Below are 20233 nucleotides of genomic sequence, written 5' to 3'. Positions count from 1 at the left end.
AAAGCACTCGTGCGCAAAAGTGAGGAGAGGAGCAGAGAGAGGGGGGAGAGGGAGAATCTCAAGCAGGCTCAGCACTCTGAGTGCAAAGCCCGACTTAACTCACAAACCGTGAGATCTTGACCTGAGCCAAAATCAAGAGTCAGATGCTCAACGGACTGGGTCACCACCCAGGTGCCTCCTCAGGGGAGGAACTTTCTAAACAAACAAACAAAAAAAAAAGCAAAGGAGGAAACAATACAGGAAAAGACTGGTAGATTTGGCTACTTAAAAATTTAAATTGGAGAGGGGGAGGCACCTGGGTGGCTCAGTTAGTTAGCCTCCGACCTCTTGGGCCCAGGTCATAATTTTGCGGTTTGTGAGTTCAAGCCCTGCCTCTGGGCTCTGTGCAGGTGGCTAGAAGCCTGGAGCCTGCTTTGGAGCCTGTGTCTCCCTCTCTCTCTGCTCCTCCCCTGCTCATGCTCTCCCAAAAATAAATAAACATTTTTAAAAAGTTAAATTTAAAAAAAGTTAAATAGGGGCGCCTGGGTGGCGCAGTCGGTTAAGCGTCCGACTTCAGCCAGGTCACGATCTCGCGGTCCGTGAGTTCGAGCCCCACGTCAGGCTCTGGGCTGATGGCTCAGAGCCTGGAGCCTGTTTCCGATTCTGTGTCTCCCTCTCTCTCTGCCCCTCCCCCGTTCATGCTCTGTCTCTCTCTGTCCCAAAAATAAATAAAAAACGTTGAAAAAAAAAATTAAAAAAAAAAAAAAAGTTAAATAAACAAAAAAAAAAGTCCCTGGGGTGGCTCAGTCAGTTGAGTGTCTGACTCTTGATTTTGGCCCAGGTCATGATCTCACTATTGTGAGATGGACCTGTGTCAGGCTCCCTACTGAGCATGGAGCCTGCTTGGGATTCTCTCTCTCTCTCTCTCTCTCTCTGCCCCTTTCCCACGTGAAAGCATGTGCTCTCTCTCAAAGAAAAAAAATGTTTTTCAAAAATCATGTTTTAGAAGACAACTGATTGTGAAGTATTTATGAAAATGCAAGTTACAAAGCAATAAATATATGTAGTATGACCTTTGTTTTCTTTTTATTCATGTTTATATGCACATATCTAAATGTTTATAAAAACATATCTAAATGTTTACTATTTTTAAGTTTATTTATTTATTTTGAGAGAGAGAGAACATGAACAAACAGGGAGAAGCAGAGAGAGAGAGGGAGAGAGAAAGAATCCCAAGCAGGCTCCATATTGTCAGTGCAGAGCCCGATTTGGGGTTTGAACCCATGAAATGTGAGGCCATGACTGAAGCCTAACTCACGAGTCAGACACTTAACTGACTGAGCCACCCAGGCACCCCAACATATCTAAATGTTTAAAATAGTTATCTCTGAGTGAATGGATTAAGAATAATTTTTCCACATTTCTGCACTTTGTAAAAAATTCAACATTGAACAGGTATTGCTTTGAATAAAAAATTTTAATTTTTAAAAGATATGTATAATTTTAAAGATTTTCTTAGAAAAGCTTTCAGGATAACAGTCCACCTTCCTGAGTAGGACACAATGGTTTTCATGACGTAGTTCCTGTCCACCTCTCCAGGTTCGTGCTGCAATTAAACTTAATTCCTCTATGTTAGCCACTGAATTAATTTCAGTTTCCTGAACTAACCCCATTCATTGTCTCCCCTTCATACCTTTGCATAGCAGTTCCCTTTGCCTGCAGAGGACAGCTGATGACAGATGTGTCAGCAATCAGAAGAGGGCTTTATTACCTTGGCCCTGAAATACTGTGACAGCTTGGGAAAAATATTGGCTGAGGTTCCTTGCTCTTGTCAGAGTTCCACTGGAAAGCTATGAATCAAATTGGCTCAGGAGCTTTGCAGGTAAGTTTCTCAAGCCACGAATTGAAAAAAAATGCAAAAACTGAGAAGATTCCCAAACCCCAAATACAGATAACTAGAGCCTTAAAGTCTGCTTAAAATTTAAAAAAGAAAGGAAGAAAAGCAACCTATCCTAGATTTTTTTTTAGAAAACCCAAGATCTTGGATAGAGATGGGAACAGGGCTCCAGGGGAGAGGCAGAAAAGGCATTCTGTGAAACTCGCTCAACTCTTTTAACAACTTTTTTGTTTCTGTGGGTTACATTGTTTTGACAGTGTTTATTAAATATAATCCAATAAATGTTTACTTAGTAACTATTACATGGAAATTATTATGCAAGAAAATGTATTCATTTAGTCTGCAAATATGCATTCATTGGCTTCTATGTGCCATGCTAAATGCTGGGTGCTAGGTATTGGAAATACAGAGAAAATTAAAATGTTTCCTGTTCACAAGGAGCTCATGGTAGTGAGTTAGTGATGTATGAATAATCACACCTCGGGGCACCTGAGTGGCTTAGTGGGCTCAGTCTGACTCTTGGTTTTGGCTCAGGTCATGATCTCATGGTCCGTGAGTTCAAGACCCAAACTGGGCTCTGCTATGATAATATGGAGCCTGCTTAGGATTCTCTCTCTCCTCTCTTTCTGCCCCTTCCCCACTCAGGCATGCATGCATGCATGCACGCACACACACACACACACACACACACACACACACACACACACGTGCACACACGGCTCTCTCTCTAAATAAATAAATAAACTTTAAAAAATGAATAATTACACCTCAATATGCCAAGTGCAATAACAAAAGTATAAGGAACAATTGTGATGAAGATTGGGAGCAATTAACTTAGTGTAGGTTTCCAGGAAGTTTTTCTAAAAAAACAGAAATGTTTAAAACAAGGTGAGTGGATGGTCAACAAGGGGATGAAGGGAGTCTAGTATACTAAATGCTTATTTATAGTATTTCAGCCCAGTGCTTGGAATGTTTTAGATGTTTAGTAAATTGTGACTGAGTAGGTAATAAAGGTAGTTAAGAGTCTAGGATGTTAAGTTAAAGAGTTGTTAAAGATTTTTTTTTCTGAAAAAATAGGGAGTCACTACAGATTAAAAAAAAAAAAATCAAAGTACTTACCACAAGACTGGCTATGAGTTGATAATTGAAGCTGGGTGATGAGTACATTCGTGTCCACCTTACTATCCTACTTTTGTATAGGTTTGAAACTTTTAATAATATGAAGCTTGGGGTGCCTGGCTAAGTCGGAAGAGCATGGACTCTTGATCCTGGGGTTGTGAGTTTGGGCCCCATATTGGGTGTAGAGATTACTAAAAAAATAAATAAATAAACTTAATATGTAATACTGGGTTTCTACTCTTCAAACCATATAATCAGTTGGGGATGCAAGAAAAGCAAATGAAAAAGCATATGAAAAAGTGTAAAAATCATAAAATGGAAAAAGGAGAGATCCATGTGAACTCCAGTAATTCTTAAAATGTACATGAAAAAGGTAAAACTTTAAAAGATAGAGTATAAATTAAATGATGACAAATTGTTTTGACAAAGGTAAACAACAAGGAAAGAGGTAGACTAGTAGCTCCCAACTGGCGGAAATTTTGCCCCACAGGAGACATTTGGGAATATCTGGAGATATTTTGTATTGTCACAATTGGAAGGGGAGTTTGCTGTTGTCACTTCATGGGTAGAGGACAGTGATGATGCTAAACATTCTACAATGGGCAGGATAGCATTCCAGAAAAAATAATCCAGCCTAAAATGTCAATAGTGCTGCTGTTGAGCAATCCTGAACTAGACACAAAGGAGTGCTTTTGGAAGGTGGGTTTTTTTTTCCTGAAGTCCACAGCTTCAAGGGATTCATAAACCCCTTTAAAATGTATGAAAATTTTCGGGGCACCTGGGTGGCGCAGTCGGTTAAGCGTCCGACTTCAGCCAGGTCACGATCTCGCGGTCCGTGAGTTCAAGCCCTGCGTCAGGCTCTGGGCTGATGGCTCGGAGCCTGGAGCCTGTTTCCGATTCTGTGTCTCCCTCTCTCTCTGCCCCTCCCCCGTTCATGCTCTGTCTCTCTCTGTCCCAAAAATAAATAAAAAACGTTGAAAAAATAAATAAATAAAAAAATGTATGAAAACTTTCAAGCCTGGTCTGAGGAAAGGATCCATAGCTTTCATCTGATTCTTAAAGGTGTCCATGGCCGGAAAAGGCTTACAGAGCCCAGGAAAGCCAAGGGTTCAGGGACTGTGGATGAATAATCTGATTATTTCACACAATATTATTGGGAGAGGAGGCTGGATTTGTTTGCTAAAGACAGATTACAGTGAATCTTGAAAACCAAGCCAAGATGGCTGTACATCAACCTGAGGTCTCTATGGAGCTACCGAAAATCTGTAAGGAAGATAATGAGAGGACAATAACTGAGTCACAACATGAGTTGTCTTGAAGTGGTTCCTCTGCTGTGGGTGCCAGGTTTTCTTCAATCAGGCCACAAAACAGTATTCTCCTTTACGGGCTCTTTCACTCATCCCTCTATTATCTAACCAGGCACCAACCCATGTTAATATTTCCTTCAAAACGAGCCTTTCTTCTTCTCTCATCAGAGTTAATAACCTAGTCTAGGCCCAACCCATTTCATTATTGGAATTTCAAAGCCCTCCTCCTAATGAGCCCCTGGCTTATTCAAACCTAGCACCTAACATACTTCTTGGTACATGGCAAGCATTCAATAAGGTACACTCTCAACTGAGGGTGAGAAAAAAAGGCCAGTCACAAGAATATCCTACATTACAATTAAAACAAATTAGAGTTATCTCTTGTAATCCCATTATGGGGGGAAGTGCCTTACCTGGAGAGGTTCCTAATTAGGTCCCAGCAGGTATGTAGATTGGGGATTGAGGAGAAGTAGTGGTGAAGCAGAAGTAGAGCATCCCAGCTAGGGGTGGGGTAAATCCAACAAGCTGAGTTCTCAACGTATAATTTCCCCCACCCTCTCCCAACTCCAGTAGGGTAATCAGGAACAATCAGCCCAAGAAGGAAGGTGTATGAGGTTGTCTCAAGTCCACATACCAGTCATTTGCTGATTCCAGGCTCACTTGTTGCCAGACTGTCCTCAGGCTACAACTTTTCTTAGGTACCAAGTTTCTCTCTGTCTTTCTTTAAGTAATCTCTACACCCGACATGGGGTTCAAATTCAGAACCCGGATATTAAGAGTCACACATGGGGCCCCCGGGTGGCTCAGTCGGTTAAGCGTTGGACTTTGGCTCAAGTCGTGATCTCAGGGTTGGCGGTGTCAGCTGTGCTGATAGCTCAGAGCCTGGAGCCTTCTTCGCAATCTGTGTCTCCCTCTCTCTGTGCCCCTCCCAGGCTTGCACTGTGTGTGCCTCTCTCTCAAAACTTAATAAACATTAAAAAACAAACAAAAATAAAGAGTCACACACACCTCGGACTCAACCAGCCAGGCTTCCCAGATACCAAGTTTCTACTACCTTCCTTCACACTTAAACCCTCAATAGATGTCGAGGCTAAGTCTAAATTGCATACCGTATCTGTTTAAAAATTGCCCCTGCTCTGCCTACACGTAAGGCTTGTTTTCCAGGAACCTCCACTCTCCACTCCACTAACCTTCTGTTCCTCTCTGTCACACGAACGAGGTGCTTATTAGTTACCTACAGTCAAACCTTACCTCTTAACTCCAAATGCTCCTCTTCCGCCTCACCTTTGCCCATGGAAACCTTCCCTTTCCATCCATACTCTTCCAACACAGTCAATACAGCTCGATTTAGTATTTAATTGTTTCGGACGCTTTCCAGCCCATGTGTGTCAGCTCACCCAGCACACCCACACTGAGAATTAAAGCACGCACCCAGTCTGCAACTTAGGTAGCGTTCGCCGCCCCCCCCCCCCCTCCCAAAGCAACAGAGAAGGCACCCTAACGCAGCCAAGATGGCCTGGTGAATTTTAATTTGGATTTTTTTGAAGTTAAAATCGGTATCGCGACCCCCAAAATATTTTTGAGTTGCCTGCTGTGTACATGTATTGTGGGCCACCTGGAAAACCAAAGCAACTTAACGCAAGTATTCAAGGCAATGCCTTAAAATGAATACAAGGGAGGATAAGGAAAATTAGTTTTAAAACCGCAGAATCTAACAATCTCTCCAAAGTGTCTAAAACCCCAAAGCCTCGAGAACAGTCTGTTGGACCCAAAAACGAACGGACTCGGAACAATGGTGAAATTACTCAAACTGCTCGGAGCAGAGCTCCGCGGCTGGAGCTAGCCTAACTAAAGTCTCCGGAAAGTCCCACCCTCCCTCTTCGTGGGGCGTGGAGTTCCTCTCGACTCCACCCCTTCCAAGAATGCTGCCCCGTGATTGGCCCGACGCGTCCTGAAGCTGCCCAATCGCGGACGAGCAGCTGCATTAGCCTCCTTAGCTTACGGGAGGAACATGGCGGATCGTCTCACACAGCTGCAGGACGCGGTGAACTCGGTGAGCAATTTGGGTCTATTAGTCTCTGTCTTCTCCTTTCCTAAGGTGGAGCAAGAGAGCAAAAGGGGCCTGAAAAACAACCCCGCAAGTGGGGAGCGAACTGAGGCAGGGCTTCCGCAAAAAGCGCCGGTGGCGACGGCGTGAGGCGGCGCGGCGTTCTGGGAGGTTTGAGGGCGGCTGCCGGCGTTGCGGAGGGCTGAGGGAGGAAGCAAGCAGCCTCTTTCGCCTGAAAAGTAGAGCATCTCTCTACCAGAACACTTAGGCGTCACGGCCCTGTCCTGTTCTCTGGGAGCAGTTTTCTTTTATTGTCAGCAGTGCTTACGAGATCACTTGTCTTTCGGGGGAAAGGGGACAAGCCGCAGAAGCTTCTTTTTCTCTTATCGGTTCTGAGCCGCGGAGGAAAACCAGTGCTCTTGATTTTTGGATCTTTTTCATTAAATGTCAGCCAAGAGTATTCCTTCGCGAGGACTTTTCAGATTGAAGGGGGAGTGATGGTGACGTGAGAAGTTTTGTTTTATCTTAGTTGTTTCCTATGGACAAAGAGTCTGATTCCATCTCTTGGCGACTCCCTAGCGTAAATTAGTTTGGGGAAAACTGACATCTTTATGAAAGTGAATCTTCTAGTCCTTGGATAGGTTCCGATTTATTTAAGTCATCTTTAATGTGTCTCAAAAAGCCTACTTCCTGTTAAGGGCCAAATCATCCCCCTTACTTTGATCCTTCTGATTATTTTTCCTATTGTGCCTAACTGGCAAGTACTGAACATGCAAACTACAGGATTCGTATACTCATTGCCGTTAAGAGTTAAACAATTTCTCATCGGTAGTTATATTTCTCATTGTCATTCTATTTATAATAGACAGACAGGTAAACTGTCTGTGTAGAGATGATATGTTGACTGGAAAATCAAAGTATCTGGTCCTTTGCCAGTTTTGTCCACACTGGAAGCTAAGAACTTGGGATTATTCTTATTCCATCAATCTTCGTACACGTCAGGGGTGTGAATCTGCTTGTGAGAAACTGGTCTACTAGTGCGTAAAATGAGACCTTTTAGGACTGAGAGGGCCAGCCCCTAAATGTTGATAAATTCACCAGGATAAATTCTACTTTACGGTGACTTGTCTGGGCTGCCGGCCAGCGTCCCTCTGGGAGATATGACTTTGAAGCTTTTGAAAATCCAATTGCAATGATGCTCCTGGGTAGAAATGTTATTTTAGGAGAAATGTTGCATATTCATGCATGTCTTATAACTGGAAGGATGATAGGGCAAAGTGAATATGGCCTTAACTCCAGGGTAGGCATGCTGATAATTGGATTTTGGAGAGAAACCTCTAGGTTAACTAGTGTGAATGCCTACTATGTATGCAAGCACTCTCATGTTTACAAAGAAAGACTCCTTAAGGAGTTTACAGCCTAATTAGAAAGATGTCAGATACTCAAGAGACATTTAGATAATGCAAAAGTAGCATGTGATTAGGTATTTATAATGAATCAACTGTCTTAAGCTGAAAGTTGGAAGAGTGCTATGAGCTAAATAGCTAAGAGATTAGCATTGATCTGAATAATAATTATTATTAAAATAACATGTTTTACACTCTGAGAACTCTGTGAGGGCAGAAACTACGTCTCTTGTTTACTGTATCACTACAATGTTTATATACAGCGGTTGTCATAGAGTGGATTTTCGACAAATATTTGTTGAATCAGTGGATCTTGAGAGCTTTTGAAGGACAGAAGAGATAGCCACTGTGTTGAATAATTTTGTGTGTGTGCATCTTCTCTATTCTGCCAAACAGTGTTGTAATGTGAGAATGTCCCTAATTTAAAAATGGAAAATAAACCCTATTCAGGTTGCTAGAACCAGAATTTAGAATCCACATTTGTACAGTTTCTGAGCCCTTGCTATGGCTCCATTACAAGTACCAAAACGTGAGAAAAACAGTATAGTCCGGAGTGAATTTATCACTAGTTAGGTATATATGAAGGAGTAGTAGAAAATGAATAAGTAGAGATGACTTCGATTGTTGAAAGCTTTGAAACAGCCTGAATTGTTGGAGATGAATCTTAAAGGCCATGATGGGATGAGCTCAAAATTTTTAAGCAGGGTAAAATAACATAGTGAAGCAGAAAACAAGGAGATTGTTGTAACAGTACTGATGTGAGATAATTGACTGAACTAAGGCAGCAGCAATGATAGAAGGAAAAGGGAAATAGTAACAGAAAGACTTGAAGATGAAGGGAACCTAAGAGTCTGAAATTAGACTGGCTAACTAGGAGATTCTTAATGCAAATTAGATATTAAACAAAGGAAACAGTTGATTTGGGGCTCTGGCCTTTTTTTTTTTTTTTTTTTTTTTTTTTTTAATGCTTTCTTTCTTCTTTTTCTTCTTCTTCTTCTTCTTTTTTTTGATGTTTATTTATTTTTGAGAGCTCACAAGCTGGGGAGGGGCAGAGAGAGAGGGGAGCCAAAGATTCCAAGCAGGCTCTGTACTGACAGCAGTGAGCCCGATGCGGGGTTCGAACTCATGTACCCGGAGATCATGACCTGAGCTGAAGTCAGACACTCAACTGACTGAGCCACCCAGGCACCCCAAGTTCGGTCATTTAAATAATGGTAGAGAAACTTAGTGGAAATGGCCATTTGCTGATTGGAAGTAAGGAATTGAGGTTCAGGTGGCACCTGTGTGGCTTAGTCTGTTGAGCTCAGGTGATAACCTCACGGTTGGGGAGTTAGAGCCCCGCATCAGCTCCCTGCTTGTCAGCACAGAGGTGGCTTTGGATCCTCTGTTCCCCTCTCTGTCTGCCCCTCCCCCGCTTACGTGCTTTCTCAAATAAACATTAACAAAAAAAGGAATTGAGGTTCAAAAGGTCAGGACTATTGAGGGAAGTTGGTGGGGGAAGATAGGAGTCTTAAGTTTGGAGATAGTGAGGAATTGGTATTCTCGGTCCTGAAAACTTAAGGAATACTTTTAGAACACTGTGAGTTTACAACTTGAGTCATGGAGAAAAACATTTCTGAATACTTAAGGGATAGTCTTTTTTTTTTTTTTTTAATTGAGGTATAATTGACATATAACATTCGCTTCAGGTGTACAACATAATGGTATTTGTGTGTATTGTGAAATGATCACAATTAGTTTAGTTAACATGTCACCATATGTAGTTACAAAGTTAAATTTTTTTCTTGTGATGAGAACTTCTAAGATTAGCAACTTTCAAATATACAGTACAGTATTAACTGTAGTCACCATACTATACATCTTAACTTATTTTATAACTGGAAGTTCATACCTTTTGACCCCCTTCCCTTATTTTGCTCACCTTCACCCCCACCTCTCCTCTGATAACCACCAGTCTGTCCTCTGTGTATGAGCTCAGTTTTTGCTTTGTTTAGATTCCATATATAACTAAGATCATGTAATATTTCTTTTTCTCTGACTTATTTCACTTAGCATAGTGCCCTCAAGGTCAATTCATGTTGCAAATGGCAAGATTTCCCTTTTTTTTAATGAACAAATAGTGTTCCTGTTTGTGTGTGTACCACAATTTCTTTATCCATTCATCCATCGACCTTAAGACTTCTTAAGGTGAAGTATTTTTCCTGCTATTTCTTTATACTTGTACCTACTTTAGTCTCAAAAAAGGGATCATATACTTTATATGAGTCACACATTTTAAAATTTGTCCTACGGCCATACTTAGATATTTGCCAGTCAAATTTGCCGTTTCCCACCACTGCCCAAAAAAGTAACAAATATTGGCGTATATTTCTCTTATCATTCTACTACCTTGGGAAGAAAAGAAAGATTATTTTGTGTTTCTTTTTATCTGTTTCAACTACATTGACACCAAACCTAGTTTCTTTGTGTGATTAAAACATTTAATCATTGTAAATAACTGGCTAATTTTATCCAAAATTGTTCCTGTTTTATTCCCTTGTTTAGAGATCGTTATTACAGAAACTTATTTTTGTTGCTATTACCAGTCACAGTCTTTAAAACTGATAAATCCTTTCTAACGCTGATACATTTTCTTTGGCTTCAAGCTTGCAGATCAGTTTTGTAATGCCATTGGAGTGTTGCAGCAGTGTGGCCCTCCTGCCTCTTTTAGTAATATTCAGACAGCAATTAACAAAGATCAGCCAGCTAATCCTACAGAAGGTAAATAGATAATAGATTTTCTTGGCTTCTCTTAGTTTGACCCTCATATATTGTGATCCTTTAAAATTAAACTTATTGAGAAATATAGCTTCATTATGGCTTTCTTAAAATCTGGCTGTTTGAGAATATTACTGCAAATTTTGTTATAAAATAAATGAATTTGTTACAGTCAATTTATATTACATCTCATATTTCTGTTCATATCAAATAACGGATGGTTACTCCTTTAGAAATGAATGTGTGTGATTTTACCTGAATTTCACTTGAGGGACCTTCATAAAGAAGGCATCCCATTTACAGATTCCTTCATTCAAGTGACTGGCATATTGTCCTAAAAAATGAAATGATTATGTTTAATTGCCAATTTGAGTTAATAGTAAAGCTGATTCTCAAATATGTAACAGGATTGGTGTGTTAAAATTTAATCATTTGAAGCCCAGTACAGAAAAAGTTTATGAAATTTCCTGGTTTTATTAGCCTTGAATTTAGTTTCTGTTTCTGAAAACTTGAGATTCCCTAATACTCTAAATTAGTAATATCTTTCTTTAGAATATGCCCAGCTTTTTGCGGCACTGATTGCACGAACAGCAAAAGACATTGATGTTTTGATAGATTCATTACCCAGTGAAGAATCTACAGCTGCATTACAGGTAAAAATCTCTTTTCCTTTCAGAAATTTGCTAGTAGAGAATTTCAATGAAAGGTGATAGATTTTTTTTTTAAGATTTATTTTTTAAAGTAATCTCTGTACCCAGTGTGGGGCTTGAACTCATGACCTCGAGATCAAGAGTCACATGCTGCTCTGACTGATCCAACCAAGTGCCCCAAAGGAGATTTAACATTTTTTGTTATAATATTCAAAGTTTCCTTAAGATTAATATTTTTTTAATTTTATTTTTTTAATGTTTATTTTCAAGAGAGGGAGAGAGAGAGAGAGCATGAGCAGGGGAGGGGCAGAGAGAGGGAGGGAGACAGAGGGTCTGAAGCAAGCTGTGCTGTGTGCTGACACAGCAGAGAGCTGATGCAGGGCTCGAACCCACAAACCGTGAGATCATGACCTGAGCCGAAGTTTGGATGCTCAACCAGCTGAGCCACCAGGTGTCCCGAGGTTAAATTTTAAAATGGAAGTTTTGTTGATTGTGAAGTATTGCAGTCTGTTAAAGACCTTGCTGAATACATATAGTTGTCTAATTTTGAGTTATAAGGAAACTTTCTGTTTTCTTCTATTTGGCTCTTTTCCTAGCAGAGAATAAGAGGAGGGTGGCATTCTGGGTGTGGAGTAGCATAGTAGTGTCCCAAAGCAGTATGGAAGAGAGTCACATGTAGACATCTGGAGATTTGAAAATTTCATTCTTTTAAATAATTCATACAGGGAAAACTCTTAAAAGTTATCTGATTTTAGAATTTCTGCCACCAAAAAAATCTATCATAATGTTTGCAGAGTCATCCAGATTTAAATGTAAATACTTCTACAATTTTGTTGTTGTTGTTGTTGTTGTTGTTGTTTTACCTTCTTAGCTTTCACTACAAGTTTTTCTCTCAAAAGATTTTAAATTTGTGTCTTACAAAGGCTGCTAGCTTGTATAAGCTGGAAGAAGAAAACCACGAAGCTGCTACATGTCTGGAGGATGTTGTTTATCGAGGGGACATGCTTCTGGAAAAGATACAAAGTGCACTTGCTGATATTGCGCAGTCACAGCTGAAGACAAGGAGTGGTACCCATAGCCAGTCTCTTCCAGACTCATAGTACCAGTATGTGCCCTGTGTCTGAGAAAAGAACTATTTCAGTGCCATTAAGAATTCTGCATCAAATTTAGATGTAAGCCTTACCAACAGTTACAGAAACATTAAGCACTAGGACACGTTAACTTTTTAGCTATTTTTTAATAGTCTCTATTTTCACTCTTGATAAATAAGCCTCTAAAAATTGGAATTGAACCAGCTTTAAACCATCATTATACTATCATTTTTTTATTATCAGAATTAAATTATTGAGGCAGATATTGCATTAATGGTTATAATTAAACAGATGTACTTTAAAATTCTATTGTGACATTTCTATCTTTATTCTTATCAAATTTCTACAGTCTTTTTACAAATCAAAATATCCCTTAAGCCAGAGGAGAGGTGGTAAGTGCAGAGATATGGGACATTTCAATTTAAACCGATGCCCTTCTGCCTCTTCAGAGATGACATTAAATACATTTGGAGCTTGGGCCAGGAAAGTTTCTGAAGCCATGTTTCTTTTAAGAAGCATGTGGCCGGATGAGAGATTAGATCACTTTTATGGAAACATTCCTCATTTTCCGGAACCTCATACCCATTCTAGTTCATCTCCACATGTGTTTCTACTAAGAAATTGTCTTCTCTGTAGAATTCCCATGCTATTATGACAACATTTTTCTTCATCCTGAACTATTCTTTTTCATAGCTTTTGACCTGCTTTTTCCTTCCTAATTTGTGTGGTGAAGTATGTTCCCTGAGTCATCAGTTCCTTCTCTTCCTTTTTATGTATCTGAAGGTCCTGGTTCTGACTTGTTAACCTGTCAACCTTTATTCCTGTGTTCTAATCTGACAAGAACATAATTCTACTACATTAGTTACTTTATCATTTTATGCATTCCACCTTACTTTGTTATTGCTAACATTTGTGTCAGTATTACCAAGTATGATTATGCATCCAACTTTTGGTTCTCCTCGAACCTACTGATTATTTCTACTAGAAAGCTGGAGTTGAAATGTATTCCACATTGTAACTGGTTCTGTCTCCTGAGGCTACATTTTTCAGAATATCCTGAGCTCCATTTCCTACAATCTGTTACTATCCTGAGTTTAAGAAAGTGCAAGAACAGTAGTCTCAGATTCTGCTTGTCATTCCCATCATAATCAAGCTCTTCCACAGTTCTTGAAAAATACTGCTTAGAGGCACATTTTAACTCTAAAGTAAAATTTATACAGTCATTAATTTTTAAAGTTAAATGTTCTCCATACTAATAAATATTTAAAATGTTAGGTTTATTCTCTCTGGCATCACTTAAAATCATTTTACTTTTAGACACTAGCATGAGATAGAAGATAAGGAACTCACAAAGTGATATTCAAAGTACTGAACCCTATTCAATACAATTAACCCAGAGAGAGAAGAATGAAAAGTTCTAGCCATAAGCTGGTAGACTATTATTTATCCTTACCTGAGAGAAATTTTTTTTTGAAATTGCCTGTTTTTACCATTTAAGGTGTTATAGAAAAATGACAATGCACATATTGAACTATTCATAAAGAATGTATGGAATAATTCATAAAGACTGTATTTAGCAGCTTCTCTTGGCCATCATTTTGTGGACATGGCTGTTGGATAAGAAGTCCTCAAAGTTGAAATGGGGGTATGGGCAGTGATGATTTTGCTGTCCAGCACATGGCTTTGGGAGGACAAAAAACAATGGGTGTCTGTGTCTTTCATCTCCTGGTTCCTGCCTACCTTTCCCTTCTACCCAGATCTAAGTTGTTTTAAGGAGAAAAATTCTTAAAGATGGGGCCATGGTCTCTCTCTTCCAAAAGGACCATAGACCCAATATCGCTGTTGGAATTTTCTGGAGATCTAAAGGAAAGGAGGGACACAAACTTTCATGGCTTTGTTGGATATGGGTGCCCAAGTTACTGTCATACCTGGTCTACTGGGGAGAAGGGACACACAAGTTCAACCTTGGGTCTAGGCAAAGTAACCAGTGAGGAAGTTAAATATAACTTTAGGACTAAATATAACTTTGAGGCTGTCCTGGTAACACTGTGGTCATGGCTTCTATGAATGTATTATTGGAGTAGACACCCTGTACACTTGTCATTCCCCACACCAATGCCAGAAAAGATACTCCCATTCAGGACATGCTAAAGGTAGAGAGGTAGTTGTGTAACATGTAAAACAGTGCCCAACCCATCTCCCTGTCTTTTGCCTGTGGGTAACCTGGCTACCGACAATTTAATGAACGCTGTGCTCCTAGAAAACAGTTAGCAATTTGGTTCCTCCTTCCTGTTTTATTCCAGGCAATGGCTTATTGCAAAGAACCATCTTTTCCCATATGACTTTGTTCACCTGTGACAAAGCTAGACCCAGATCTCCAAATTCCCATTCTTTGTCTCATAAATGGTTAGTTGATCTCTTTGTTCCCAAAGACCAATCTGGACAAAATACCCTCTAATGACTTGATCAAACTTTAGGCTTCTCCCCGCATAAGCCCCTGAATTTTAATCCACCCTCAGCTTGAGCCTGCACTGGATGTGGAATAGTTTCTCCTGAGTGACACCTCGCACAAATTAACTGATCACTAAAAGACTTTCACTGATCAACTGTCCCATTATGTCACCTGCTTATCTCCTTCACACTTGGATTTTTCATTCATTGTTTATATACTCCTTTCTATAAAAAGCTCTGTTCCACCTGATCTTTGAGACAATTGCAGATCTTATGGTCAGAGCATTCTCCTTATTTCCACAATCTTTTCCAATAAAGTCTTTCTGTACCTAAGTCTGGATTTGTTTTTACTTAACACCACTCACCTGTGTAGGACAAAACCTCATCTACTCTCATAACAGAGCCCTGGAGACTAAGGCTGGGGCAAAGGGGACTGAGGCACTCATTCACTGTGAAGTAATAAGAAAGCTATCAGAACATCTATGTGTATAGTTAGGATAAAAAAATATAAAGAAAATAATAAATATTAAAAACCCAACCCTGTGAGGTGTAAATAACTCAGATGAAAGAGGAAATTGTAACAGAGGTTAGGACATAATTCGGAACTTAATGAAAATATTACATATAGAAACTTGTGGGGAGCAGAGCAGGCACACAGGGGAGGTGACCTCATGGCAGGTAATGAATCATCATTAGTCAAGATGTTCTTTAGCACCTGAGCCTCCCTGCTTTAAAAAGGAACCACCCAGTGCTCACTTCGGCAGCACATATACTAACATTGGAATGATACAGAGAAGATCAGCATGGTCCCTGTGCAAGGATGACGCGTAAAAAGGAACCACCCAAAGAGAAAGACTTTCGAAACCCAAGGCTCAGGGGTCTGCACAGCAACCTTAATAGGAGCTGTGAATCCAGAGCTCTTTGTAAACCTGACCAACCCATAATGGCTTTTGTACTGATAACCCTTTCGCTTTGGGCAACTTGGACTGGTTATCTACAGAGTGACGCTAGAGAATGCAAAGAAACTCTAGGAAGCTATTGATAGGCACAGTTACACGAGGAGGAAAACATCTAAATGGGATTAATAGTGATGGATACCGAAGGAGCTTTGTTAAGGACTCTAACATCTTTGAATGAGTGTATGCACAGCACCATGCTTCTCATTCTAGAAAATGTCAATGAGGAAAGAGGTTAGCAGTTGGAACCAGGCCGCTAGAGTACATTTCATCCCTTCAGAGCAGCAGCATCGTTCTTTTTTCACAGCAAGAGCTTCTCAATTTTTTTCTTTTATTAAGTTCTTGTATAAAAGTGCCATGAGAATGGAAGTCATTTTTCGTTATTAAGTTTTATATACATAAAAAAAAAAGTACTTAGTGCTGTTAAAAAGAAAAGGAAGAGAAAGAAAAAAGAAAAACTTGTGGCATCTTCTAAGCATTTAGGAGAAAATGCAAGTATTACCTTCCTTGTTTATATTAGGAAAGAAGAGGCTGAAAATTCATGAGCTAAGCTTCCAACTGAAAGAAGGACATAATAAAGGCAACATAAGAAATTAAGGACCATACCATGAGAAAATAAGGAAAGCCTAAAGTTGGGCTTCAAAGAGTGATAAAATCAGGGCACCTGGGTGGCTCGGTTAGTTAAGCAACCGACTCTTGAACTCATGTCATTATCTCACAGTTCGTGAGATCAGGCCCCACATCAGGCTCTAGGCTGACAGCATGGTGCCTGCTTGGGATTCTCTCTCTTCCTCTCTTTCCCTCCCCTGCTAGCCCTATCTCTCTCAAAATAATAAACATTTTTTTTAAAAGAGTAATAAAATTGACAACTTAGGCAAGTTTGATTAGAAAAAAAGATGACGTAAACAATAAGAACTGTTAAAGTCCTATGCCTTGATTTTAAAATATTGAGAAAATTTGAATAATGTTATGTGCTAATGAATTTGAAAAGTTTTGATAAAAGGACTTAGAAAAAAATAGTGTAGTAAATAGGCTCAGCGAGATATATAAATCATGGTCATATAACCTTTAAAAAATTCAGTTAATAGTCAAAACTCTTCCCCACGAATAAAGCACCAAGCCCAGAGAGTTTTATTAGTGAGTTTTGTTAAACATTCAGCAAGAAAAATTCCAGTTTCACATAAAAGAAAGCTCATTACCAAAATCTCATGGAAAGTACAGAAGTAAAAATCAAAACCAATCTCAATCATGAATATGCAAAAATATTAGCAAATTAAAAGCCATTAGATATTAAAAAATTGAACGTATCACACATCTATGTTTAACCCCAGGGATACATGGCAGTTTTATCTTTATAAATTACTTTGTATTTTTATGAATTCTAAAATACCCACCATTGTTTTTTCTTAATTGTATCTTAAATTGGAATATTCAATGGATAGTTGTTTTTTCCTTCCTTATTGGAACACATAATGGTATGCTTTATAATTGGTGAAATCTTTGATTTGATCAAAAATTGTAATTTGTCACAGTAGATTAAAATCAGAATTGTATGATCGTGTAACTTGACACAGGAAAAGCATTTGACAAAATCCAACATCTATTTATGAAAAAACTTTTTGCAAAGGAGAAACAAAAGAATATTTATTTATTTATTTATTTATTTTAAAAATTTGCATCCAAGTTAGCATATAGTGCAACAATGATTTCAGGAGTGGATTCCAGTGATTCATCCTCTCACCCAGTGCTCATCCCAAGTGTCTTCCTTAATGCTCCTTACCCATTTAGCCCATCCATCCTCCCACAATCCCTCCAGCAACCCTCTTGTTTGTTCTCTGTATTTAAGAGTCTCTTATGTTTTGTCCACCTCCCTGTTTTTATATTATTTTTGGTTACCTTCCCTTATGGTCATCTGTTTTGTATCTTAAATTCCTCATATGAGTGAAGTCATATGATACTTGTCTTGCTCTGACTAGTTTTGTTTAGCATAATACCCTCTAGTTCCATCTATGTAATTGCAAATGGCAAGATTTCATTCTTTTTGATTGCTGAGTAATACTCCATTGTATGTGTATATACCACATCTTCTTTACCCATTCATCTGTCAGTGGACATTTGGGCTCTTTCCATACTTTGGCTATTGTCGATGGCACTGTTATAAACATTGGGGTGCATGTGCCCTTTCAAAACAGCATACCTGTATCCCTTGGATAAATACCTAGTAATGCAAGTGCTGGGTTATAGGGTAGTTCTATTTTTGATTTTTTATTAAAACCTCATACTATTTTCCAGAGTGGTTACACCAGTTTGCATTCCCACCAGCGATGCAAAAGAGATCCTCACAAAAGAATTTTAAAATATGAAGGGTACAAAATACAGTGAACATCATATTGAAAGGTCAGATGCATTCTCTTTAAGTTTGAGAACAAGACAAGGATGATTGCTATAAACATAACTACCCATCTTTGTGCTGATAGTCCTAATCAATGCATCTAAGCATGAAAAGAAAATAAAAATTATAAGATGGGGAAAAAAGGAAACAAAACTCTTATTTAAAGATAAATTAATACCTGTAGAAAACCCAAGAAGATTCGATAGATGTATTTTGGAAGGGTTGTTAGACATGAAAACAATGTGCAATACAACAGCAACAAATGGTAGAAAAAAATACCTTCTGATACCATCTTCCGGGGTGCCTGGGTGGCTCAGTTGGTTAAGCATCCACATCTTGATTTCGGCTCAGGTCATGATCTCACAATTCATGAGTTTGAGACCCGAGTCATGCTCTGCATTGACAGCATGGGGCCTGCTTGGGATTCTCTCTCTCTCTCTCTCTCTCTCTCTCTCTCTCCCTCTCTCTCTGCCCCTCCCCACTTGCTTGCATGCATGCACGTGCGCCCACTCTCTCAGAAATAAATAAACATAACATTTTTTCCATAGTATAAAAAATGATGTTTCAAGGAATAAGATACAACTAAAATGTAAGAGATTTAGGGAGAAATAGAACAAAAATTAAGGAAAAAATTGAAAACAATTTTAAAGTATTTTTTAAAAACCTAAAGAAATAAAGTAATACCATTTTTATGGAACAGAAGAGTCAATATTGTAAATATGTCAATTTTCCTCAACAGGTTTATAGATTTAATACAATTTTAACTAGATTTTCAATTGAGATTTCTGCAGAAATTGACAAGTTATTTCTAAAATTTATGTGGAAGTACAAAAGGTCAACAGAAATCAAGATACTTATGAGAAAAGATAACATAAGGACAGAGCTTGCTTTAATAATAATTAAGACAGCATATATTAGTATAGGGATGGACAAACAGACCAATGGAAGAGAACAGAGATATCTAACAGAAATCCACACACATAGGAAAATCTGATTTGTGACAAAGGTAATGTTACAAATCACTGGAGGAAAGAATAAACTGGTGTAGAACATTGGTTATATGTATGCCGTATATTAAAGTCATTGCCTATGGGGTTTCTTTTTGGGGTGATGAAAATGGTCTAGAGTTACATAGTCATGACAGCTCTGTGAATATACTAAAGACACTGAATTATATACTGTAAAAAGATTAATTTTATAGTATGTGAATTATATGTTAATAAAACCGTTATTTAAAAAAATCCATGTCAGGTAGATTGAAAACATATGTGAAGGACAAATTTTTTTGAAGACATTATAAGGAAAATATTTTTATGATGTCAAGATAGGAATTTTTAAAAAATAGATATGAAAAGTTCACATCATAAAGGAAAATAACACAAAAATTACAGTAAGCAATATGTGTCAGACACTGTTTCAAACTTACAAATATTAACTCATTTAGGAAAGGTTAAACTCAACTGCATTAAAATTTAGAACTTCTGTTCATCAGAACACTCCATAAAGAGAAAATGCAAGCCCAACTTGGAAGCAGTTATTTGCATAATCTGTAACTGCACAAAGGGTTAGTATCTAGACTTTGTAAAGCCCTCCTATGAATTAATAAGAATCAATTGGAAAAAGATGAATAATGCATTAGAAAAACTACAAAACAGTCATTTCATAGTAGAGAAATGGCTAATAAAGAAGCAAAAAATGCTCCACCTCATTAGTAATCAGAGAAATTTGCATCTGGCTTTCTAGGTCTTTAGGAAGTTCCACTTTTCAAGGCAGAAAGACAAAACATACTTATTTTTTAATTTAATGCTTTGCTAGCTTGATTTATAAATGTTATACATTTGGATATGTGGTCCATGGGTTTCCATGTATTCTTGACCAGAGCTACACGTTCAGGGCAAGCCTATAAATGTATGTTTATATAACCTAAAGAAAAGGAGATTCCAAAGGTAAAATTTAGGACAGTGATTACTCTCTGGTGGGAAAGGAATGCCATTTGGAAGGGCACAGAGGAACTCTTAAGGTAATGTAATAGTATTCTTGAACTGGGAGATATGTATTTAATAAAACAATAATGCAAACTATATTTAAAGGTCATGTTTTCAATAATAGGGTATAAATCAGCCCAGTTTTAAGCAAAATAGTATATTGTTTCATCTGTGTTTGAACTTAGGCAAAACCGGT

The 20233-nt window shown here is 38.5% G+C and overlaps 1 protein-coding gene and 1 non-coding gene across 4 annotated transcripts; both read left to right on the top strand.

Moving 5' to 3' along the window:
• Positions 1–6270: 6270 nt before the first annotated feature.
• MED21 (mediator complex subunit 21) lies at positions 6271–15037 on the top strand. 3 transcript variants are annotated; one of them, XM_058743281.1, is made up of 4 exons: positions 6271–6355; positions 10401–10515; positions 11065–11165; positions 12062–15037. In XM_058743281.1, exons 1-4 carry the CDS (start codon positions 6314–6316, stop codon positions 12260–12262), a joined length of 459 nt encoding a protein of 152 aa, XP_058599264.1. In that variant the 5' UTR covers positions 6271–6313; the 3' UTR covers positions 12263–15037. The 3 variants fall into 3 exon arrangements, with proteins under 3 accessions (XP_058599264.1, XP_058599266.1, XP_058599265.1); XM_058743282.1 differs by having other exon boundaries at positions 6281–6355; positions 12086–15037; XM_058743283.1 differs by lacking the exon at positions 12062–15037 and having other exon boundaries at positions 11049–11116.
• A 415-nt stretch (positions 15038–15452) lies between these two features.
• On the top strand, positions 15453–15564 carry LOC131484146 (U6 spliceosomal RNA). Its single transcript, XR_009248057.1, has one exon. It is a non-coding gene; the product is annotated as a U6 spliceosomal RNA (small nuclear RNA).
• The last annotated feature ends 4669 nt before the right edge of the window (positions 15565–20233 follow it).

Source organism: Neofelis nebulosa, chromosome 8 (assembly GCF_028018385.1).
Source record: "Neofelis nebulosa isolate mNeoNeb1 chromosome 8, mNeoNeb1.pri, whole genome shotgun sequence".
Taxonomy (NCBI): Eukaryota; Metazoa; Chordata; class Mammalia; order Carnivora; family Felidae; genus Neofelis; species Neofelis nebulosa.
This window is presented reverse-complemented; position numbering and strand designations above follow the sequence as displayed.